Here is a 25,140-nt window from a genome sequence, read left to right as displayed (position 1 = left end):
GACTGAGCCACCCAGGCACCCTCTTATGATTTCCTTGACAACATTTTCTTTGGCTTACTTTATTGTAAGAACACTTTATTGTAAGAATTATATGTATATAATACATACAATGTGTAAAATACGTGTTAATTGACCACTTATGTTATCTGTAAGACTTCTGGTTAACAGTGGGCTGTTAGTAGTTAAGTTTTTGGGGAGCCAAAAATTATATGTGGGTTTTTGACTGCATGGGGTGTCAGCACCCCTAACTCCTGTGTTGTTCAAGAGTTAACTGTAGGTCCTTATGTTTGTATAGTTTTCATCTTATAAAGCATTTTCATAACCTTTATCTCATTTATCATATTGTTATAACAACCTAATTGTTGAGCAGTGTTTGTTGTCCTCATTTTGTGCATAAGAATATCAAGGTTCAGGGAAGTTCCTTGACTTGTTCAGTATCATATAGTTTGTAAGGGTTCAAGCTGGGGCACAAATCCAAGTCATTTGACAGAAGTCTAGTGATCTGTATATGTGTGTTATGTCTGCTCTATTACTATGGTTCTTGATTTGGTGGCAAATGGTGTTTTCTAGGCATTTGTAAGAGTAGTTAGGCCTTTGAATATCTTTGAAAGGTAGTCATCAAAGCTAGTGATCACTAATGAAAAACAGGGTAGGTAGTCTGTAATAAAATGGCTCAGATGCATTCTTTGTAGTAATAGGGAAATTGTGAAATTCAATAAAGGAGTAAATGCTCATTTTTTTCCTTCCATTGCCTTTAGAATAGTGGTCTTATCTCTTTTCGGGTCTTGAATCCCTTGAGAATTTGGTTAAAGCCATGAACCCTTCTTGTGGCAGCGGGTACGTAATTGCTTACGTGGAGTATTTGGCAGGGACTGGGGGTTATGGGAAAGAAGAGATCCCATCTTTCTCTGCCTGTGCGGAAAGACTTAAAAATGAAATGGAAGGGTAAGTTAAATAAGAGGTCACGCGTCACTTTTATTATTGATAAGGGCTGGGGTGGAGGATTTAGCTTAGAATGAAAACCTGATGGACCTACTAACCCTGAACCCCAGCTTAGGCAGAGTTAGCCATTCCTGTCAGTGCTACCTACTGGCAAGTTTGCTTCTGGAGAAGCATGGTGGAATTTGCGCTCACTGGGTGTGCAGCGACTTCCAAAGAGGAAGAAAGGCAGAGCAAAGCAAACTATCTCATTTATTCTTTTCAGATTCACCACTAGAGGGAGTGTGTGTGTGTGTGTGTGTGTGTGTGTGTGTGTGTGTGTGTGTGTGTGTTGGGGGGAGAGAGAAGAGGCAGTGCAGTGATGAACAGGGTTCGAAAGGACTGAAGACTCCACAGGCTACTCTGAAGCTCACTCAAGTAGGCTTTAATAAAGGTAAATGATGACAACACTTCAGGACAAAGAAAGTGCAGATAATCACCAATGGGATTGAAAACTTTACACAAATCCCAGATGTGCTTTGTCTTTAGATTACAAACCTGTGAGATATGTGCATGGCATCTTATTTTCAGGGGGGCCCAGGCACAAGTTTACACAAGAGGTCTTTTACACTACTCTGGTCCCGTAGCCGGAGGCAGGCTGTGTAACTGATTAAACCGCATGCAAACCCTGAGTCGCTCCATCTTTAAACAGTGTAGGCAAGCTGGGCCTGGCTGCCTCCAGAGGGGTTCAGAACTTTAAATGGCGCACTGTAAATCACTAGCTAGCACGTTGCCTCCCTGACTTGTCCATAAGCCCTGGAGTTAAGCGTAGAGCTGCTCTGGTTCTGCTGCAAATGACAGATTCCTTGCTTGACCAAACTTCAGTCAGGCTGCTGGACCTTCTTCTAGGTGTATCAGTGCGCTTCCTTATAAAATCCAGTTTTGGCAAGAACCCTACTAAGTCAGTTTAGCAAGAACCACTACCCCCCTTGCCCTCGATTTCTGATCATTCTGGACATGTGGTCGGGTTCTCATCCTTTAGCACTCCCCAGGTGATGTCCGATCACCTTGTCCTGTTTTCAGCAATTATCTGTTAGGTTGCTTTAGCTAGAACCCTCCTCACCCCTGAAGTTTCCTGGTAGTAGTTTTCTATCCATTGCTACCCTGGCCCTTGGCCATAAATTCCCACCTGCCCATGCTGTATTTGCAGTTGATCCTTCTTTCTCTCCCCTATGGTGAAATCCCATTGAAGTGGTCCCTACGCTTGGTGCAATGGGCCTGAATTAAGTCTGCCTTACCATCTTTAAGAGTGTCATTGGATATTTTTTTTTCTTGGACAGTCATGGTGCTGTGACTCAGATAGGATCAGATTCCTCATTGGACCCGGGGATCTCTCACCCAGGGCCCTAAGTATGCACCTTTGAAAGCTTTGTCTTCGTTCCTGACTGTTTGATTGGGGATCCATTGGTGACTCCTGAACAGTTAGTTGCTCTGGACAAATGTCTGTTGAAGCTGGTAAGGACAGATTTTGATTTTTAAGATTTTGATTATACTTTCTGAGGCTGGGTTAGAGTCCCAGGCTTTTTTGCAAGGTACCTGCTGGGCTGGAAGGTCTTCCTGGCTCCTTGTTGTGAGTGGGGATTATTCCCTGATTCCCTGGGCTGGAAGCTTCTTCTTCCTGGCTCTCTGTGAGTTCTCTCTCTTAATCTCTGTTGCATCCTGCTTCTCCCAGGGGAACTTCCCAGTCAACTGAAACCCCTTTTCTCAGACTCCTGCTGACTGTCTGCTGGGCCTGCTTCTTTTCTTATTGTCATGATTTTGCTGAGGGTAATTTGGAACTTCATTGTCCTCTTTGGGAAAGTTGAGATCTCTCTGTCTTGACTCCCTGTACCTCTCCCTTCTTGCTTCTGCTCCTCCTTCCCTCACTTACCACCATCAGTCTTCCCTCTAGTTTCTTTGAATCCTTTGAGATGTACCTCTTTGAGCTCCTACCACCTCCATCCCTCTGTCCATCCCTGTTGACTTTTCCCTTCCCACTTCCGCCCTCAGCTTTCGATAGCCCCTGAAATCGTAGGTGCCCTAGCCTCTTTTGGGTCCTCTCAAGGGAGTCAGGTACCCCTGAAAGCAACTCCCTGAGGCTCAGAAGAGGAAAAAAAAAAAGAAAGGCTATTTGGAAATAGAGTTGGACAATTTGTTCACTCATGGACTTTGGAAATGTCCAGACAGCACTTAGATGTCTTTTCAGTCACTCACCTAAAATTTTAGTCCATTGCATTCATAATATTACATATCACAGCAAAAAAAGTCTTAGAAGTTTCCACAGTTACTGGTGGGCAGGTCATCTTAACTTGGTCCATTTGCCACAAACACAATTCGGATGAAAATACAAAGTGGAGATAAACCAGTGAGATTGCATTACTGTTTTACTGACTCATGGCTAAAATTTTGGAATGAAAGCTATAAGATTTCTATTTGTATGTGTCTGTATGTTTATATATGTTTATAATATATGTGTAATAGATGTGTTGTAGTTTCCTACCTCTGGATTGTATTACCAAATTAATTTATAAAATCCTTTAAAGGAGAGGTGCCTGGGTGGCTCAGTCGGTTAAGTGTCCGGTTGGTGATTTTGACTCAGGTCATGATCTCATGGGTGGTGAAATCGAGCCCTGTGTAGGGCTCTGCACTCAGTAGGGAGTCTGGTTGAGATTCTCTCCCTCTGCCCCACCCCCCCATTTTTGCATGTGCACATGCTCTCTCTCTCTCTCAAATAAATAAGTAAATATTAAAAAAGTAAAATAAAATCCCTTAAAGGAGTTCTATTCAAATTGGCTTAGAGACTAATGAACACTTATATAAATTTTCTTAAAACTCAGAAATATAGAAACTAACCCAAGTCATTGTCTTTTTTTTTTTTTTTTTAATTCACATGATTTGGGATAATCTTTGGTAAATAAAGCTAGCTTTACAATTATTGATAAAATTATTGATAAACTCTGACAACTTTAGAGTTGTCAGCATTAAATATGTAATGCAGATACAAAGTTTTTTCTACCTACATTTATTAGTCAAACTTATGTTATTTCTGCTAGATGTTCGAGGTTATAAACTATAAATCTAACCTAAAAACAGAATGTATAATAAAAAGGAATTGTTTAGTGTGTGTCAAGCACCGCAGTTAAAAAAGACAAAGAAGGAAGAATCATATGAATACCTTTGTAGGTAGGTTCTTCAGGTTGTTTGCGTATGTGATTTTTTTTTTTTTTTTTTGATACTGGCTTGACTTGTCAACAGGAAAATTACTTAAGATAATAGGTGGATGGCTTTGTTTAGTTAATGTCTTGTGAAATTTTCATGAGTAATTCAAACATAGTTGTTAAGATCAAGGAAATTAAATAGATATAAATGCGATAAAAGTTTACAAATGAACTTGATCATTCTGCTTTATAATAGGTCTCCTTAAAAATAGTTTCAAAAACCTTTTTCATAACTTTAAATGTTCAAGCTATACAAAGTTAAGTTAATGATGGGTATTTATTGACTATCTAGATCTCATTTCGAAATTAGAGAAAATACTGAAACATTAATTGCTGAACATTAATTTCATTTACTTTTGGCATCTCATTTTTAATATGGTATAGAAAAGCTAATTGTACTTGAATCGGTGAATAAACATGCTAAAGTTGTGCTGTGAAAAAGACACATTTCTAGGATTATGAAATGATGATATTCTTAAACCTGCTACAGGATGATAATATGGGAGTGTGGGATAGTATGTGAGTTGCAGTTGCCTGCTTTCTACTTTTCACTGACAATTTGGGTTTTTAATGGTTAAAAATATAGTCAATATATGTAAATAAAACTACTAGGAATAATAAGGGTAAAGAAAAAAACTATATAAAAGGAAAGTAAGATGTATTTTTGATAAGGAAAGGTATGAAGGACATGTTCTTGTTAAGGGGAAAAGAGTAATTTTGTTGTAAAGTAGAATGACTGGTTGTTTCAGAATGAGAAAGAGGAAGGAAGAATCATATGAATACCTTTGTAGGTAGGTTCTTTAGGTTGTTTGCGTCTGTGATTTTTTTTTGAATGGATATAAGAATGAATGGATATAAGAAAATTTTTTTACAAGATCTGTGGAAAAGGGAACTTTGAAAAGGAATCTCTCCTTTTCTGGTCAAAGCTGGCCAAGATTGGATGGATTTATTTGTAGGGTATTTATTTACTTATTTATTTATTTTAATTTTTAAAAAATTTGCCTTAGTATTAATAGCAGACTGATGTGAAACCATTATTTGGTTTTTCTCTCTGTATTAAAACAACAAAGTTTTCTTAGATTATTTGTTTGCTCTTAATAAGAAATTATAAAAAAGGTTGTTTTTCTTTACCTTTTAAGTAATATGCCTGGGGAAACAAGATTTTGTGTTTTAAAATAATTTCCCGTGCTTCGTATTATGTCGATCAGTTCTTTGATTGAAAACCAGGTGTTCTCAATAGTAAGAGACTAAGAATTTTTGTAACTAGGTAGCTTTCTGTATTTGCCTTTGAGATCTTTTTTTTTTTTTTTTTAAAGATTTTATTTATTTATTCGACAGACATAGAGACAGCCAGCGAGAGAGGGAACACAAGCAGGGGGAGTGGGAGAGGAAGAAGCAGGCTCATAGCAGAGGAGCCTGATGTGGGGCTCGATCCCATAACGCCAGGATCACGCCCTGAGCCGAAGGCAGACGCTTAACCGCTGTGCCACCCAGGCGCCCCTTGTCTTTGAGATCTTTTAATTGTGACTTTGGTTAAATGGATAACTAAGGATTTTTTCCCAGTGATCTGTGATCCTGTTTATCAGAGGATCAAACCTTCTGACCTTTGTGACAGCTTCTCCGTATCAGCTCTAAGAGGAGCCTTTTGACTTCACATTAACTTTGAGATTTCCTAGATGATCCTTGGAAAATCTCTTAGGTTTTGTCTCTCTCCTTATAAAAAGAGACATGTTTTACTAATTAGGCTTATTTAATATGTTAAATTACATGGGAAGCATTGTCAAATAAGTGATGATTGTACATACAATACAGGCATGCGTTGTATTTGTTCATAGAAATTATAGTATGTTCATAGAAATTTGTCAGTACCTTTATTGTTGAATTATTTTCTTAAATTATTGTGTGTCACAGAAATAACAATATGTCCTTGTCAATAGCATTGTGATGAATTCTCATCAGATCTTTAACCTTGACAGCTTTTAAGTGTTTTGTCACTCACAGACAGTTACAATTTTACTGTGATTCTTCTCTAGAAGTGTTTATAACCAGCTGTAGGTTAGAATGCTCCTTGATGGCATCACTTGAAAACTTTGAGACCTTGCTGTTGGATTATGTAAGAATTTCCAGAACTAATGAAGAAACTGATGGATTCATAAAAACTGCTAACCCAGGATTAAGTAAAACAAGACTTAATTAAATGGACCTGATTGAACTGATGAAGAGGATTATGATTTTTTATAACTTCTGTTTGAAACGTTGCTGGTTCTTTAATTTTTTTTCTTTCCAAATTTAAGGAAAACTCTTTCTGTTTTCTTAAGCTAAGTGTAACAGCAGTTTGTAATTTATACCTTTGTAAGCAGAACTGAAGCACTGATCTTGCCTTCCTACCTGAGCCCTCCAGGAATTGGAAGGTCTCAGGGAGTATTCTTATTTTCATGGTAATACAGTTATTGACGTGAGTTTTGTGAGAATCCGTTCTCCTTGTAACAGGATGCAATTGGAAACCTTAGTTGTATCACCAAGGTTTTTGACTGGAATGTGTACCCATGCTGGCTCATCTTGCCAGTTTTTTTTTTTTTTTAAAGATTTATTTATTTATTTATTTTAGAGAGAGGTAGAATGAGTGTGTGTGAGCGGGGGGAGGGGCAGGGGGAAAGAGAGAGTCTCAAGCAGACTCTGCACTGAGCTCAGAGCCAGGCATGGGGCTCGATCTCAAGACCCTGAGATCATGACCTGAACTGAAATCAAGAGTCAGAGGCTAAACTGACTGAGCCACCCAGGCGCCCCTCATTTTGCCAGTTTTTACCAAATCCTGAAATCTTCTGGTTTCCTCCAGTAGCTGGCTTCAACTCTGCAAATTAACATTTCCAATTTTTCTCCCTTCTGACTTGGAATTGTTGAGAATTAAGACCACCTTTTTCCTGAAGCTTTGCAAGGCTAAAGCTGGACAAATTGATATAAACTCCCCCCCCAAAAAAATTTTTACCACAGAAGATCATGTATGGGTAAACTTCCTGCCTCCTGCCGTATGGCCCATCCAGAAAGTTCACCAGAATGCCTGATGTCCGCACCAGAGACATTCAAACTGCCAACCAGGAAGGTCTGTCAGCTGGCCAACGCCATCCTCTACCATGCTTCAAGAACTTCCGATCTAAAAACTTTGCTGCCCACTGGACTCAGAAACTGCGTTTCTAACTCTTAGTCTTTGTTTTTCTTTTATTTTCATAGCAACTCTCCTCATTAAATGCCTGACTGCTAGCAGCATCCAGCAAATGTCCTTTACTACCAAGTTCCAATAGATGATTCAGCTGATCCTTAATGAACAAAAGGCAACCTGACAGAAAAATGGATTTATATGGTTCAGAGGAAAGAAGGATGTCTCTTCTTTTCTTGAACAAGAGGGAAGACTGACAAACAGTCTTTGCCTGACCAAACTTCAGTCAGGCCATTGAACCTTCTCCTAGGTGCATTGGTGCACTTCCTGTAAAATCTGGTTTTAGTAAGAACTCCTTCCCGCCTCCCCCATTTCTGATCCCTCTGGGCATGTGATCCGGTTCCTCATCCTTGAGTACCCTCCAGGTGATTTCCGATCACTCTGGCCTGTCTTCAGTGAGAATCTGTTAGGTTAGTTTAGCCATGCCGCTCCTCAACGGTGGTATTTCCAGTTAGTAATTTTCTATCCACTGAGCCCCGGTACCCTGCCCCTTGGCTATAAATTCCCATTTGCCGATGCTGTTTTTGGAGTTGACCTTCAGCACTCCCTCATTATAAAATGCCGTTGTAGTGGTTTTCCTATACCTGTCACAGTGGAGCTTAATGAAGTCGGCCTGACCATCTTTAACAAGTGTCACTGAATGGTTTTTTTCTTTAACGAAGATAACCCTGTCTTTACACATATGGTTCACAGGACTGAGCTCCCTTAACACACAAGGGAGCTTCAGGAATCAGCAGTAATTGTTTCCTCCAGCCGACACAGATTTTGCCTCTATACTTACCAGGTGAAAGCAGTGAGTGCTTCTTGTTTATATAGGACTTTTAGGAAAGAATAAAAGCACTTACTTCTGGAAATATGATGTACTGTATAACCTTATTTGTACCATTCCTAAGAGATGTAGCAGAAAAATTTAAAGACATTACTTATGTTTTTTTGCGACCAGCGTTTTATGATCATTCGAACAAATGTGTAGCCCCACATTCTTTATGAGGGAGCAGTGCACACGATTTCAGATTTAAGTCTGTTCGTGAGCTTTTTGTTTTATAGTAGCTCCCTCCTTAAGTAATAATTTGTCAGGTAAAAAGTTTTTATCCCTGCTTATCTCTTATAGGAGTACTGCCTTATGAGTTGCGTTCCTAGTTGTATATAGATAAAACAGTCTTAAACGATGTGTTGTATTCCTCTTCCAGTGACCTTTTGCCCCGAGATTTTGTAGTTTATACCTACGACAAGGAAGGGGCTCTGATCTCTGACCATCCTGATTTACAGGTAATATGTTTTCCTCTTGATCTTATAGCAAATTTAAAATAATTATAATTTTAAAATGAGTTCTGTTCAGGTACACAAGTACATTGCACAGCCAGCAAGGGCCACTCTTGACATTTTAACATATGGAGTTGTCCTGGGAAGCGGGTGGGTGATGGGTGCCTTCACAAGGACTTCACAGTTCTCCCGGTACTCGGTAGTCAAGTGCTGTTTGTCTTTTTTTAAAGTCCAGGGGAAGAATCTTCTACTTAATGGTAATCCTTACCGCTTATGAAGGGGGAATGTTTGATATATTTTAACATAGATTTAAAAAAAATATTTTGCTGAAAGTATCTCTGAAAGCACATCTTAACTTCCTTATTAAACCATTTAACTTGCCATTAGTTCTTAGTAAAGAACAAACACTTGTATGCTGTTGTATGTCCTAAGCTTTTACTAAAAACAGTTCTTTTCTCAAGAAATGTGGCCCTCCTTGCATCAGAGAACAGAGTATTCCTGAGGACAGAACTGGCTGGGACCACTTGAAATAATTGGCAGTTGCCGAATTTGGCTTTATGTGTTACTAAATTAGAGCAGAGACATATCTAGTGTCATTTGGGAAGAGTGTTTTACAGTCCTTTTTGGCAGTTAGGTGTTCTGTATTTTTGGCTTTTGCGTTAGTGTCCATGAGAAGTCTTTGTTCTGATTAAACGTGTGTTATTTTCCTCTTGAGCTTTGTAATGTTTGGCTGGGTTAAACTGTTTATGTTAGTTATGCATTGCTGTAGCACTCTTCAAACAGATGGAAGGCAAACCTTTATCTTAGATTAATTACTAGTACTTAAAAAAATAAGGATATGCTGACTTACTCTTTTCTGGTTCACTTTCTGATTCCTTTACTTTAGTGTCTTATTTGTCCGCTGTTCAATGGCAGACTAGTAGAGCAGCTTAAACACATATGACAGCATAAACCAGATCACAGATAACCCATCCATCTGTTCATCTAACCATTCATTATTTATCTAGAGATTGCTGTGCCATGAAGCCAAAGACCATGTAATTTAGGCCACTTGACAAAAGCAGTGATCTTAAAGGTTTTTTGTTTGTTTGTTTTTCCTTGGGAGAAGTTTCTTGGTGTAGGTTTTGGAGATACACACTGTTTGGACTTAATCTGTCATTTATTTGCTGGTCATGTTACTTTAACTTATCTGCACCTTACTATCTTCACCTTAAAATGGGAATAATAATTACAACTTAAAGGAGTTACTGGCAGGCTTAAATGACTTAATACTTTCTTTTTTTTTAAATTGAAGTGTAGTTGACATACAATATTATGTTTGTTTTAGGTGTACAGCATAATGATTCAACATTTATATGTGTTGTGATGTGATCACCATGATAAATCTAGCTCCCATCTGTCACGACACGAAGTTGTTACCTATTATTAATTACGTTCCTTATGCTGTACATCGTATCTCCATTAAATGAGTTAACACTTGTAAGACACTTACAACAGATAGCCTGACCATTTTTAACTCAATAAATATTATTATTTGTTCTTATTGAAAATATATATGCTTTAAACTGTTAAAAATAGATTTCAGTCATAGAAATCTATGCAGATGTTATCTTCAAGTAGTATTAGGGAATTGTGCTTTCCTGGGTGATTGAAAAATATAAACTAAGACAGATGAAGTCTTTTATTTATTTCTTGGTTATTGAGTATTGTTCAGATAGATGAAAATATGTCTATAGATTTGAGATACCAATTAAAACTTTGGTGCTGGGAATTTTTGGCATATGGCTACATTGCTAGATATCACAATGACATTACTTTTGCTTATAAAATACAGTGAAATTACATTCAGAAAACTTAAGCGCTTTCCCTTATGATCTATTATTTAAGATTAAAGTAATTTGTAAAGCTATTACCTGGCTTTTGTCATCTCTTTCACAAAGGCCATTTTTCACAAAAAAACCTAAGCTTTAATTACTTTATACAAGTTATTGTGTGAAATAAAACTCCAAATTACTATGTGTTAGAACTCTGGGGCACTTGCAGATGCATCAGCCAGTGTCTTAACTAACTTCCCTAATTAACTAATACTCCTTGTTTCGTCTGAAAACTATATGGACCTCCCCATGCTCGCTGGGCTGTGGCTAGGCATTTCCCTCTCAGAGCTCTGTGTATTTCTCCCCCTAGTTGAGTTTTTTGCTTATAGTTTGCATGTTTCCAAACTGTGGCATTTGTACCTTTACTATAATCATGCCGTTTAATTAGATGTTTTATAAACTTATGAAATACCATTTGTTGTTTTTTTTTAAGTGCATTGAAGGCTTCGGAAAGATTTAATAAAACCGAGTCATTTAAAAAATACCATCAAGTTGATAGATTAAGTGACCAAGGGCTGGGTTTCAGTCATGTCAAATAAGAGAGCTTCTAATGTAATTGAAACTAGAAACATTTAATTTTGGAGTGCCATGAGTTACAAGTATTATTATCTCCTAAGTGCTACCTCTTTGGTAATAGAAGGTATTTATTTTCCTCTAGTGAGAAGGAGGCAATATCAAAGCTAGACTTTAACACAAAGCACTAAAAAGAAAAACGAGTGGTTGTGAACTGCCCCACAGTAGAAAAAGTTGTAAAATCTTGAAATTGAGCCTGTATTTTTAGCTGAGAATTATTTATTTTTTTTAAATTTTCACCACTTTAGACTTAGAGGAAACATTGCATGCATCCCCTTCACCTAGATTCTCCAAATATTAACATTTTACTTCATTTGCTTTATCCTTTCATCTCTGTTTTTTTTGTTTCCTGAAACTTTTAGAGTATACTGCAGACATGGTATCCCTTTACCCTTAAAAACGTCAGTGTAAATTCCCCAAAAAACAAGAAATTCTTTATGTAATCAAGTACAATTTTCAAAATTAGAAAGTTAACATTGAAGCAATACTATTATCTCATTTATAGATCTTACTGATACATATTTTTTTGGTCCATCATCCCAGTAATGTGCTTTATGGCAAAAGAAAATCCAAGTTCATGTGCTGCATTCAGTGGTTATGTCTCCGTAGTCTCCTCTAATCTGGAAATCTTTTGTCTTCTCTTGTATTTCATGACACTGGCATTTTTGAGAGGTACAGGCCAACTTTTGTAGAGTGTCCTGCAATCTGAGATTGATGTTTACTCATGATCAGATTCAGGTTATGTACTTTTGGCAGGAATACCACCAAAGTGATACTGAGTGGTCCTCAGTGATCCTGTTAAGAAGCATGTGTGTGGGTAGTGTTGCTGATAGTGTTAACTTTGATACATTTAGTTAAGGAATTGTCTGCCAGGTTTCTCCTCTGTACAGTTAATTTTTTTTTTGCCTTTTTAATGAATACCATGGTTAGATATTTTGAGACTAATATAAATATCCTGTTACTTCTCAAATTTTTACCCATTAAAATTTAATACTAAATTTTATTTAGTATTTGCCTGAATTAATGGTTATTATGATGGTGGTTAAAATGGTGATTTCCTAATTTCATTAGTGTTTCATCTGTGCATTAATGCTTTCTGCAAGGAAAAGTTTTTCCTTTCTTAATTTGAGCGTAGACTCATTGATTCTTACTTTTTCAGGAGTGAGGTTGAAAATCTTCATATATGTGAGGGCATTTTTATGTTCTTTTGTGAATTGCCTGTTCATGTCTTTTGCCCTGCTTTCCACTGGGTTTTTTGTTGCTGTTCCTCTAAGAAAAAAAAATTTTAATTGAGGTATAATTGACATACATTATATTGCATTAGTTTCAGGTATACATCATAATGATTTGATATTTGTATATATTGTGAAATGATCACCACTGTAAGTCTTGTTAATGTCTGTTATCATGCATAGTTAAAACATTTTTTGTGTGTATGTGATGAGAACTTTTAAGATTAATACCTTGGTAGCTTTCGTATATACAGTAGAACATTATTAACTATAGTTGCTATGCTGTCTTTAGTCTAATTTTTTGTTAATTTTTATATACGATGTAAGATAGTGGTCCAGTTTCATTCTTTTCTATCCAGTTTTCTCAGTACCATTTATTGAAGAGACTGGTATATTCTTGGCTCCTTTGTCAGAAATTAATTGACCATATAGGTGTGGGTTTACTTCTGGGCTCTCTGTTCTGTTCCATTGATCTATGTGTCTATTTTTATGCTAACACCATACTGTTTTGATTGCTATAGCTTTTTGTAATACAGTTTGAAATCAGGGAGCATGAGGACTCTAGCTTTTTCTTTCTCAAGAAGAGAAAGAAGTGTCTTTACTCTATGTGGTATTTTTTGTGGTTCCAGACAGATTTTAGATTTTTTGTTCCATTTCCATAAAAAATGCCGTCGGAATCTTGATAGGGATTGCACTGAATCTGTAGATTTCCTTAGTTAGTCTAGATATTTAAATAATATTTGTTCTTCCAATCTATGATCATGGATTATCTTTCTGCTTATTTGTATCTTCTTCAGTTTCTTTCATTAATGGCTTATCATTTTCTGTGTATAGGTCTTTCCTGCTTCGTTAAATTTATATCTAGGTATTTTATTCTTTTTGATGCAAGTGTAAATGGGATTGTTTTCTTAATTTTTCCTTTTGTTAGTTCATTATCAGTATATAGAACACAACAGATTTCTGTATATTGATTTTGTTTCCTGAAACTTTACTGAATTCATTTATTAGTTCTAACAGTTTTTTGGTGGAGTCTTTAGGGTTTTCTGTATATAATATTATGTCATCTGCAAATAGTGACAGTTTTACTTCTTCTTCTTCTCTATTGAGTTTTTAATCTTTCCCCTTCAATGTTTAAGAGTTCTTTATAGTTAGGGATATTAGTCTTGTATCTGTGATACACATTACAAATATTTTTTTCCCAATCTCTGTATTGTGTTTGACTTTTTTTTTTTTTTTGGTGTTTCTTTCCATGTAGAAGTTTGAAAAACTTTTTATGTAGTAAAAATTATCATTTTTTTCTTTAATTGCATATTGAAGTGATAGCCTTTCTCTACATCCAGGTTAAAGAGGAATTCACCCATACTTTCTTTTAGCTTTTGTATGGTTTTTATTTTTTATGTTGAGATTCTTGATTCATTTCTATTTTTTACTTACGTATGGTGTGAGGTATGGATCTAATTTTATCCGTTTCCAAATGTCTAACCAGTGGACTGAGCACCATTTATTATAAAAATCCTTGACCCAGTTCCATATGTATTCTGGTCTATTTCAAGTCCCCAAATTCTGTTCTACTGGTGGTTCTCTCAATTCATCATCAGTACCATACTATTTTAATTATTAAGGCCTTGTGATATGTCTTAATGTCTGGTAGGGTTAGTCTGCCCAACAACCCCCTCCCCCGTGACCTTGGCTTTTTTTTCATGCTTTGAAATTGTGTTAAGAGGAGAAAATCTCATCGTGTAGTAAAAAAAAAAAAAAAAATCTGATATTAGTGATAATATGCTTGTATTTCCAATGGCCAATTTGTTATTCAAAATTAAGGATAAAGCCTCTTTTATTTTTTAAGATGGCTAAATGTAAAACTAATAATAATTAGTATAAATATAAGAAGAAAAGAAAATCATGTGATCAAAATTACTTTTTTGCCACATACTCATTTTTCTTCCCCCTTGGCACCATTAGCTTGTCCCAAGGTCCCGTTCTGTGTAGATGTCAATTGGCTGCTGTTTCTTCCTGGATTGACTGTCATCTAAGATGTTAAACATGACATAATGCTGTCCTGTTCTGCTTCTAGGCCTAAAGGTTATTGGGGTAGAGCTGTTTGTACTTAGTATCCTCTGGAATTCTGCCTAAACATTTGTATACTTGTAGGGTGGTAATAGTCCAGAGAATGCCGTGTTATATTATAAAATGCCAGTGGTATAAACAAAGTTGTTAGTTTACTGACCTTGAATAATTTTGTTAGCTCTGTAATTTCTATGATAAATTATAGCCATGTAACAGTATTTGAAGATAATACAGTTTTTATCGTTTAGAATCATTGTCATTATCGGGGCTATGTGGAGGGAGTTTATAATTCATCCATTGCTCTTAGCGACTGTTTTGGACTCAGGTAAGGCATTTTCTATGTCACTTTTTTTCCTTTCTTCTATTTCTTACCCTTTTACCTATCTCTGTTTCTAAATCAAGTCATTTTGAGGGATTTAACAAAATTAGATTTTACTTTGTATTGCTGAAGGTCTTTAGAGCTATGTATCAGGTATCATTCTTGACATGTTTATTTAAAAAAATATTACAGTTGGTGAGTTTCAGTATCTAAAAAAAAATTTCATTGATTTGAGACTGCTAAGTAATTTTTGCTATTTAAAAAAGCATACTTTTAATTTCTGTAGCACTGTATACAATTTTCACCTATAATCTTTCATTTAAGTCTCACAATGCCTGTGGAAAGGGGCTCACTATCTCCATATTTAGGTGATGAGCAAACTGGGGTTCAGAGAAGTTGTACCACATACCAAGTAAAGGGATAATAATATTAAAATTACGTTTATTGAAGGCCTGGCAATATGATGCTGTGCTGGTTCCTTGGTTACGTGACTGATTGAACTAATAAATTTTAATTCTCAAACCAGCTGTATAAGATGGCTATAATTATCTCCATTTAAGTAATAACACAGAGGAGTTACTGTGCACCAGGCCATGTTCTAAGTATTTCTCACTTATGTAATGATTTAGTTTTCAGAACAACCCCATGTGGAATAAAGTAAGGTAGAGGTTAAGTCATTGCTGAGAGTCCCACAGCTAGGAGGAATCATTTGGGATTCAAACACTGGTTCTCTGGCTCCAGATTCCATACTTTTAGCCATTGTTCTGAATTGCCTTCCATTATACACAGCAGTCACTTGGAGAGGTTAACTGACTTTGGGGGGGGGGGTTGTTAGTAAGTAGCAGTCTTGAGTTTTAAATATATGTCTGTGTGACTCTAAAGCGTAGTATTTTTCTCTATACCATGCTACCCTTTCTTACACATGTTAAGAACTAGGATTTGAATTCAGGTGTTCTGATTCTTTTTCCTGTGTATTATTTTCTTCATTTTAAAAAATTGTGTACGTGTAATGCGACACTTAGAGGATTGCTGCATATAGAGAATGTGAGTTACGGGATTGAACCCCTGCAAAACAGCTCTCATTTTGAGCACATCTTTTATCGGATGGATGATGTCCACAAAGAGCCCCTGAAATGTGGGGTTTTCAACAAGGATATAGAGAAAGAAACCATAAACTATGAAGAGGAAGAGCCTCCTAGCATCACTCAGCTACTTCGAGTAAGGAAATACATTTCTTCATGGCTCAGACTACAGTGTTAAAAATCATGTATTTATGCATTAAACCAGTACTTATTATTGTTATGTTTTTGCCAACTTTGTGCCAGGTATTTTAATAGGTACTAAGGGATAAAAAGATGCGGTTCCTGCCACCAAGTCAATCACAGTCAAGTTCTGTGTGTTTGAGAAATCAGGGCTTAAATCTTAAACGAAACTTCCATTTCTTTTTATCATTGCTGCATAGTCCATTATATTGTCTTTCAGGGAGCAGTACAGTTTTTTATTTAGATGCCTTTTACATAAACAGGAATATTGATTCTTGAGCCCTAGATCGGAGAAAGAGAGAGCAATTGAGAGTTAGGACTTTAATTATTTCAGATGTCTTCCAGGAACACTTGTATCCCTATTTTGAGTCTTCATTAGGATTCCCTGCTTCTTCATGACGCGGGACTCTTAGACTGAAACGTTTCTAGAACAGGTCAACTTCACTTGTGGGCACTGTGCCTTTCTACATGATGCTGCTGTGTTGGAAGAGGCATGTGTCTCTTCTAGTGTATTTGCATATGAGTTCATGGCATTATTTTCATTGCCACTCATGTGCCCACTCTTTTGACCATTGGACTGTTCTTTTTAGCTTTCATCATTGGAAAACTTCTAAATTTTTGTCGAATTCTGTACTTTATATGAATTTCTGAAAATCACAGAACTAGTCATTTTTTGAAGTGGTCACCTTGTCCTTACTTCTGCTCTGGGTTATTATATTCTTATAATATTATAATTACTATATTCATTTTTCCACTTTGAACACAGTAATGGGGTTTCCCATTAAAGTGTGTGTGAGTATGTATAATTGTGATATTAGAAAATCAGGAATTCTGCTTTGGAAATTTGAATACCTCATATTATTGTTAACTAGAATTTTTCTCAGACTAGTACAGAGAGCAGATACCACTGTTTTAGAAAAAACATGTTTTTGGCTTTATTGATCTGTGTGAAGTAAGTAATTTTATCATGTTCTTAGGAGACCTGAAATAAGAGATTAGAGATGAAGGTAAGGTCACTACCTATGAAAAACATGTAGTTTTTCTTTTTTTTAAACATGTAGTCTTATAACTTTTTTTTTTTTTTTTTGCCTTTATGATGTTTGTGTTTTTGACAGAGAAGAAGAGCTGTCCTGCCACAGACCCGATATGTGGAGCTGTTCATTGTCGTAGACAAGGAAAGGGTAGGATTGGTGACAGTTTTTCCTCTTTTTCATGAAAAGCAGATGAGAAGTGAGCATCTCATGAAGGAAACAAAAATATAATATATTTGTATTGATTTTTCTTTAATGTAGTTTTAAAACTAAAATGGCTTTTTTTTCCCTTTAAACATGCTTGATGTTCATAACCCCACCAGAAGCTGAATGTAGCAAATGAGAATATCTCTAACTATTTTTTACTGGTGATCCCCGCCCCCCTGCCGCTGTTCTTCTGGGTGATTTGCTTATGCAGAATTTCTTCAGTGAAACTGTATTGCCCTTCAGTTAGGGTCATCTTTTCAGATGACTTTAAAGGACTGTGATGACAGCCCAGCTAATCAGATACTGCTTTGTTGCCTAATGAAATTGCTTTGCCTTTTAGAATTTCAGTTAACTTACATATACTTCACTTTAAGTGACAGAAACTTCTGGGTCGTGGCATGCTTTAGAAGGGAAGAGAGGAGAATAGTTGATTTTAGCATTTATTATTAATTTCTGTGTCCAGGATAACACCAGGGATTTTCCTTATTCATATTTAAGAATCGTGCTTAATTTAGCTAAGAAAAGTAATGGGTCTGTTTTAGCATTTACAGGGTTGTCAGTTTTAGATACAGCTGTTATATAATTTAACATAGATCATTTGAAATGTTTTGTCTGATTTTTACTTCAGCTTTGTTGTTTGTGTGAAAAAGTGGTTTGTAGAAACTTAGCAATATTGGCGTTCCTTTCTTATAAGCTGCAGTTTAGAGGCTTTTTATGGTTAAAAAAAATCCTTTATTGTACATAGGTTGGAAATAAACAAGCTGTATTTATTAGCAGGTAGAAATGTATTCAGATTTGTTTATTATAGGTTCATTACCCTCAAGTGGTAGAAGGAAAAAGCACAAGGAGTGTGACCAAGCATGAACTTTATGCCTGATAAAGGATAAAAAGTTTCTGGAGATTGTTGGACAAGTGACAAAAATAGAGATTTGAAATGTTTTTATCTATTACTCTTTCCAGATAGATTTGTTGTGTACTGGTGGAAAATGGTTCAAAATAAGAATGATTCCATTTTAATCAAACCGTATCAGATATATTACATTTTTTGTTTGTTTAGGAGAATCATGATAAAATGCCTGACTGATGAAAGATCTGATATATTCTGATATTAATGCTTTTATCTTAGAGCAAAACCATATATTCTTTTTAAAATTTTCTTTTCATTGGTTATTTAGTTGCTTGTATTAAAATAATGTTAAAATAGACATTTGGATTTAGCCAGGTCTTGAAAAGAATTGGTCATATCAACTGTTTGTTTTAATGTAGTTAAACTTTTAAATATATATTTTGTCTACCTATAATGTCTCTGTTGGTGAACATTGGTTAATCTTGAGTTATTAATTTAGCCGAGAGTTTAGAAATTGTTTATTGGTAATGTCTTTAGTCTAAGAGTCAGGAGATCTGTAAGATTGTTTTTATCCCTTTATCTGTACATTTTGATTGTTTTAAACACTACCTTTATAAAATGTTTGAAAACATTTTTGCATTAAAATGAATAAAAAATATTAAAGAGAATTCATTTTAAAATTATGCTAATTTGGAGCAAATAAAGACTTCAGTATGTTTTCCTTATTCATTTCACACTTGAACCTGTTTTTCTTCTTATTTATCACTGAAATGTATTCTTTAGATTTGTTAATTTGAAAGGCAGGTGAATGTCTCAATACCTCCATTTTGAGTTCAGAAGAAATATTTGGGATTCTTACCTTCATTATAACAGATTTTAGAAGTTTTTTTCATAAATGACTTTGGTGAAAATGATTTTCCTTTCTTGCTTTTCAGTATGACATGATGGGAAGAAATCAGACTGCAGTGAGAGAGGAGATGATCCGTTTAGCAAACTACTTGGATAGTGTAAGTTGTGTTTTCTATTATCGGATTATTCTAGCCTGTCTTTTCACAGTCTCAGAACAGAATTTAAAAATTGTCTCATTTTGAGTTCTGATTATCCTAAGGACTCAGTTTTTTAGGGGTCTGTTTTCTAGTTTGTTTTATAACATTTTTTATGTTTGAAAGAAATTGTAGAAAGGCTGAGACAAGTAAGACATTTCATATTAGCATCTATTTTATCCTTAGTGTAGAAAGGGTAAGGAACTTTGGCATTTACGAAAAGATCTTTGAATTTCAGAGTGTGAGAGGAAGAGCAAGAGGGAGGGAGGGAGAGAGAGAAAAATTTGGTGTGAGACTTTGTAGTTCATTCATCCAGTGGGAGTTATTGAAGAATTAGATGCATGTTGTTATAATTTCATCTATAAGCTATTTCCCTGATGTGAATATTAAGCATAATAATAATGATGAGGACAGTAGTGTTCTATTGAGCATTTATAATATGCTAGAAACTGAGCCAAGTGCTTTACATTTATTGCCACTTAATTCCTCACAGTATCTCTGTGAAATAAAAATGAGTTCTGTAGTGCACTATCTGAAACCTTTGGGGTACGTGTAATTAGAATTTTAGGTAAAAGTTTAGAAAGGCAATATGGTTCACCATGTGTTGTGTAACACCTCTAACAGACCTTCTGGTAGCTCTTTATAGTCAAACTCACTGATATTCCTGTAGTGAAACATATGGATATTTACATTAAGTGAGGTACCTACAAACTATAAATAGATTTGCATTAGTTTAGGGCAATTTGGAAGCCAGATTTACCAAAAACTTAAAATTTTCAGTTTGTCAGATTTTGGAATGGAAGGTAAAAAATGATCTTGAACTTCCATTACTTTTATTTTATGGATGAGGACACTGAGACCCTTGAGAGGTTAGAGTCTCATTATATTGAATGAAATGTATTTTTTGGAGGGGAGGAGTCCTGTTTTTAATTTAAGTAGTTGTGTTACTTCATCTTAAGTTAAAAGAGATTCTCATATTCTTTAATATATTTTATATACTTTATTTCTGTTTTCTTCCTAGATGTATATTATGTTGAATATTCGAATTGTGCTGGTTGGACTAGAGATTTGGACAAATGGAAACCTTATCAACATAATTGGAGGTGCTGGTGATGTGTTGGGGAACTTTGTACAGTGGCGTGAAAAATTTCTCATAACACGTCGGAGACACGACAGTGCACAGCTAGTTCTGTAAGTGATTTTTGAAAAAGTGCTATTAATGAAATGGTCAGAACAGTAACTTTTGCCTTTTTTTAAATTAGAATCATATTTTCTTAAGGTTTTTGAGCATTTGTCTGAATAAGGAGAGCTTTGTGTGAAACCCCATGATAAGTCACAGTATGATAATGAGACTTACCTTCTGTGTTGGATCCCCTGTCAACCTTAATTCTATGTCGTTCTTCTTTCTTGGCTTTTACTCCTTCACCTTGGTATGGCGTGTTTTCTCGTTTCTTCTTGTGAAAGAATATATGGAAAGAAAAAATTTTGACCTCTTGCATGTCAGAAATTGTGCTTCACAGTCTCAGAATAGAATTTAAAAATTACCTCTGTGTGACCTCTATCCTAGGGCCTAAGTGACTCAGTTTTTCAGAGGTGTGCTTTATAGTTTGTTTTGTAACTTTTTTGATTATTTGGCTGAGTGTAAAATTCGAGGCATGAAGTCTTTTTCCGTCAGAATTTTGAAGGCATGGCTCTGTTGTCTTTTGACTTCCGATATTACTGTTGAGACGCTTTAACGCATTCTGATGCCCGATCCTTTGTGGGTTTGTTTGTTTTCTTCCTTCTCTGAAAACTTCTAGAATCTTCTCTGGGTTCCCAGGCTTCTAAATTGTCCTGATGATAGGCTTCAGTGTAGATCTTTTATCACTCATTGTGTTGTGTTCTTGGTGGGTAACTTCAATCTTGAAACTGACGGCCTGCAGTTTTAGGTATTTTTTTCTAATTATGTTGTAGATGATTTGATCCTCTTTATTTTTGTTCATCATTCCTTCTGGGGTTCCTTTTATTTGGTTGGCCATTGAGTTTCTTGTGCTTGTCCTCTAATTTTATTATCTTTCATCTCCTTTCTTTTTGTCTTTTGGTTCTACTTTCTGGGATAGTTCCTTAAATTTCTCTTGTAAGCTTTCTGTTGAGTTTATTTCTGCAATCTTATTTTTAATGTTCCCTAGATCTTTTTGTCCCCTTCAGTATTTTTATATAATCAAGTTCGCATTTCATGGATATAATAATTTTTTTATTCTCTTTGGAATCTTACTGATATTTTAAAATTTTCTTTTATATAGCATTTTCACAGTACCATAATAAAACCTAAACTTACATAAATCACTTAATACAAATACAATCCAAAACTTACAGCAAAATCCTTATTTAAAACTATTTAAAACATTTTATCCTTCTTAAAATTTTCTGGCTTGAGGGATTGCAGTGTTGAAGGCCTTAGCCTGCTGCAGCCTTCTTTGCCTGGCAAAGCAATAAAGCTATTGTTCCTCTTTATCCCCCACCCCCCAACGCCCTGCCCCCCCAAAAGTCTTCTAACTTGATAGGCTGGCTTTTTGCAGAAAAATGTTCTAATTTATATATTTTTGCCTCCCTCAGTGTTGATGGTACCTAAAACTCATAATTTTTTCTGAGGAAAAATTTCCCTTGTTGTTGGGGTTAACAAATCAGCCATAATACCTGGCTTGCTAAAATGTAACACGGAGGCCGCTGGAGGCAGGGAAGGTTTCCGAGAAGGGCGTAGGCCTTGGGAATGCCTGAGTGACCAGTCTGCAGTAGGAATGCCTCAGGGAGTTCCCCCAAGCTTTCTTAGCCCAAACAGCCGCCCTGTGATCTATCTAAGAGATGTATGCATTGTCCCCCTAGGCTATGTTTAGCAGAACTCCGAAAAACCTGCAAATTAGCATATCATATCTTTCCCCTAAACAGATTCTCCTGGTTCCAGTAAGACCCCTTGTTACACATCCATGCTTGAGAAAGAGTGATAAAGATTTATGAGTATCCTGAAGGACCAATAAAGCCCAGAACAAAGAAGAGCAAAGGGTCTTCCTCTCTGAACGCTGACCCCCTTGCCTTCTTTCTCTCACAGCAAAGTTTGGAGTAATCTTTCATCCATTGATACAGGGAGTGCTGGTCATTCCCGGCACCCTCGATTTTATTTTGTTTTCTTTTGCTATGTGAGTTAATTTAAAGCAAGGCAGTGAAAATGCCAAAGTTGATTTTTATAGCCCTGTAATCACAAAGGCTTGGTCCTGACCTGTTCACAAATGGCCAGAAGGAATAAGCGTCTAGTACATGCCTTGCCCAACCAAACCTACCAAGCTGTCTTGTCTTTTCTGTCTGGTATCCATCTGTCATGTAGAGGCATTTCCCAGATGTCTGTCTGATGATCCCTGGTTGTGTTTTTGCTTAAGAATGGGTTACTAAAGAGCCTTTTAGAAGCATTGAGTATGTGAGTAGGGCCTGGAGACTATGGCATTAAGTAGAGGGTGATCTGGCTCAAGTGTTTCCCTGGCAAACCCCTTATGTCTGTATCTCTGGTCCTCTTCTCCTTGCTGGTCAGATGCCCCAGGGAAAGATTTATTCATTCATTTATAGTGTATTTATTAGGTGTATACCCTAGGCACTGGGGATAGCAATGAATAAAGAAGACAAAAATTCTCTATTTTTAAGATGTTTTAAATTTTTAAGCAGGTTTATTGAGGTGTAATGGATAAAGATTAAACTGCACATATTTAAAGTGTACATTTGGATGAGTTTTGACGTATGTATATAGCCATGAAACTATCACCATGATCAAGATAATAAACATATCAATTCCCTCCAGTCGTTTCCTTGGCCCCTTTGTAATCCAATCTCTTCTCCTCTCTAAAAAAAAATTCCTTCCCCAAGCAACCACTAATCTTTTTTCTTTTAATTTCTTTTAATGTGAGTTAATTTTCATTTTCTAGAATTTTCTGTAAGGGAACTCATCCAGTTGTACTGTGTTTGTCCAGATGAAAATTCTTGCCTTCATGGAGTCCATATTCTGGTGGAGGAGATTAGCCATAAATGAGATAAATAAATGTGTATAATATATTAAATACTAGTAAGTGGTAAGGAGGAAAAATAGAGCAGCGAGGGTAGAAGTAAAAGTATAGGAAGAGTGTAACTAGACTTATGGTGGTGAGCATTTCATAATGTGTATAATTATCCAATGACAGTGTTGTACGCCTGAGATTAGCATATTAATAATATCAATTAAAAAAATGGGAACATGACGTATTGGTCTGCAGTGAATGGAAATTAAAGAAAAAATGACTGGCCGTTCCCTCTAGATAGTTTGAAAAGCGCTGCCTGAGATGATGCATAAGGCTGAATTCTCCATTTCCTTGCCTTTAGTTTAGCCACGGAAGGCCAAGGGTGGGCATCTGACTTTCTTATCTGAAGGAGTTGCCTGCCTTGGCTTGCTAGTGGAGGCTGGTACAGAAAGAACTGTCGTGAGCTTGGACATGTCACGTGGCCTCTGTCATCTATAAATTTTTGATAATGGATCTAGATATACAACTAGTCTTGGGTTCTAATTTTCTGTTGTCATGTGAAGGAATAAGTACCTCATTTTCTGTAGGTGCATGTCTCCCAGGAAGGTTAAGGTACGACCAGTGAAGCTCATATTCTGACTCAGACAGAGTCCAGGAAATGTTTGAAGAAACTTAGTAGCCAGAGTTTTTGTTGAACTGTAGGCTCAGCTCCTGGTGGCCTGAAGACAGATTTCTTTTCTTGCATTTCTCCCTAATAAGAATGTGCTTACCCGGCTACAGGATGGTGTAGCTGTTAAGGATGGTAAATGTGGAATCAGAAAGCATTATGTCAAACCACAGCTTGGTGACCTAACAGCTGAAGATACAACTTCCCAGAGTCTCAGTTTCTTAATCTGTTCAGTGGGCCCAATAATTTTTATCTAGTAGGGTTTCAGGATCAAATGAGATTATTTTTGTAAAGCACTTGTGAAAGCTTATAGAATATTTTAAGTACTTTGTATTTTTATTACTATGCTTTTCTATTCAATAAATAGTGGAGCACCTGCCAAGAAAAAAAAAAGTATTGGAGGAGTCAGGTTGGTGTGGTGAGGGAAGGCCTCAAAGAGAACACTTGTGAGTAAAGACTTGAAGGAGGTGAGGGAATGAGTTAGGAGTATTTACTGGACCAAAGAGTTCCAGGTGGAGAAAATAGGTCTTGAGAAACAAGTGTGTCAGGGATGATTGTCTGGGAACCATATGGAGGCCATTGTGATTCTTAGGTTCCCTGTGCTCCCTGCTCTGCAGCCTCTGGTGTGTGTTATGTTCACTAGTGTGTTACCTGTCTCTCCTCATTAGAATTTTTGAATAAATAAATATAATGCATTTTAGGAAGATTTTTCATCTAGAGGGTAGGAAAAAAAACTTGGTTTGGTATCTAAAACATGTCTTTATTTGTCTGAAAAATGAGTTTGTGATATTAATCTTATTCTCTGAGAATAAAAAAGAAATAAGACTTAATTGTATTCTGATTTTAAAATGTCAATTATCTTTGCCATTTTTCTCCCAGTTTTGGTAGGTTCTACCAGCCCAGTTTAAGCTTACTCAAAGAAGTAAGAGCAATGTGTTCCATTCCCCCCCACCCCCAAGTACATTTTCTAACTTTTACCTTGAATTTTCATTTAGGAAGAAAGGTTTTGGTGGGACTGCAGGAATGGCATTCGTGGGAACAGTATGTTCAAGGAGCCACGCAGGCGGGATTAATGTGGTACGTTTTTTGTTCTTGATATTTAACTTTGGATGTTTGCGTTAGGACAGTGTCAGGCATCTGACCACATACTTCCTCCCCTGGTCCTTAAAACAATATTTTGGGTAGAAGTGATAGACGTGTTCTTTCTTTAGAAACTGGATTAAGTTTTCTAATGTTATGTGTTTATTAGCTTCTCACTTTTTATGGACAAGGAAATTAAAACCCCATTTAAGAAAATTAAATCAGAACCATGAATCTGTTTTCCCATAAATCATTGCGAATAACTTATTA

At 36.2% G+C, this 25,140-nt stretch overlaps 1 protein-coding gene across 1 annotated transcript in view; it reads left to right on the top strand.

Moving 5' to 3' along the window:
* The window catches only part of ADAM9 (ADAM metallopeptidase domain 9), a 135,782-nt gene that overhangs the window by 13,934 nt on the left and 96,708 nt on the right, over nucleotides 1-25,140 (top strand). Inside the window, exons 4-10 of the mRNA XM_008686620.2 lie at nucleotides 8,580-8,658; nucleotides 14,647-14,723; nucleotides 15,740-15,935; nucleotides 17,095-17,160; nucleotides 19,000-19,071; nucleotides 20,129-20,298; nucleotides 24,786-24,867. Coding sequence (XP_008684842.1) covers nucleotides 8,580-8,658; nucleotides 14,647-14,723; nucleotides 15,740-15,935; nucleotides 17,095-17,160; nucleotides 19,000-19,071; nucleotides 20,129-20,298; nucleotides 24,786-24,867 — 742 coding nt within the window. The remainder of the gene's footprint in view (nucleotides 1-8,579; nucleotides 8,659-14,646; nucleotides 14,724-15,739; nucleotides 15,936-17,094; nucleotides 17,161-18,999; nucleotides 19,072-20,128; nucleotides 20,299-24,785; nucleotides 24,868-25,140) is intronic.

This window comes from Ursus maritimus, unplaced genomic scaffold, assembly GCF_017311325.1.
Source record: "Ursus maritimus isolate PB19 unplaced genomic scaffold, ASM1731132v1 scaffold_28, whole genome shotgun sequence".
In the NCBI taxonomy this organism is placed as follows: Eukaryota; Metazoa; Chordata; class Mammalia; order Carnivora; family Ursidae; genus Ursus; species Ursus maritimus.
This window is presented reverse-complemented; position numbering and strand designations above follow the sequence as displayed.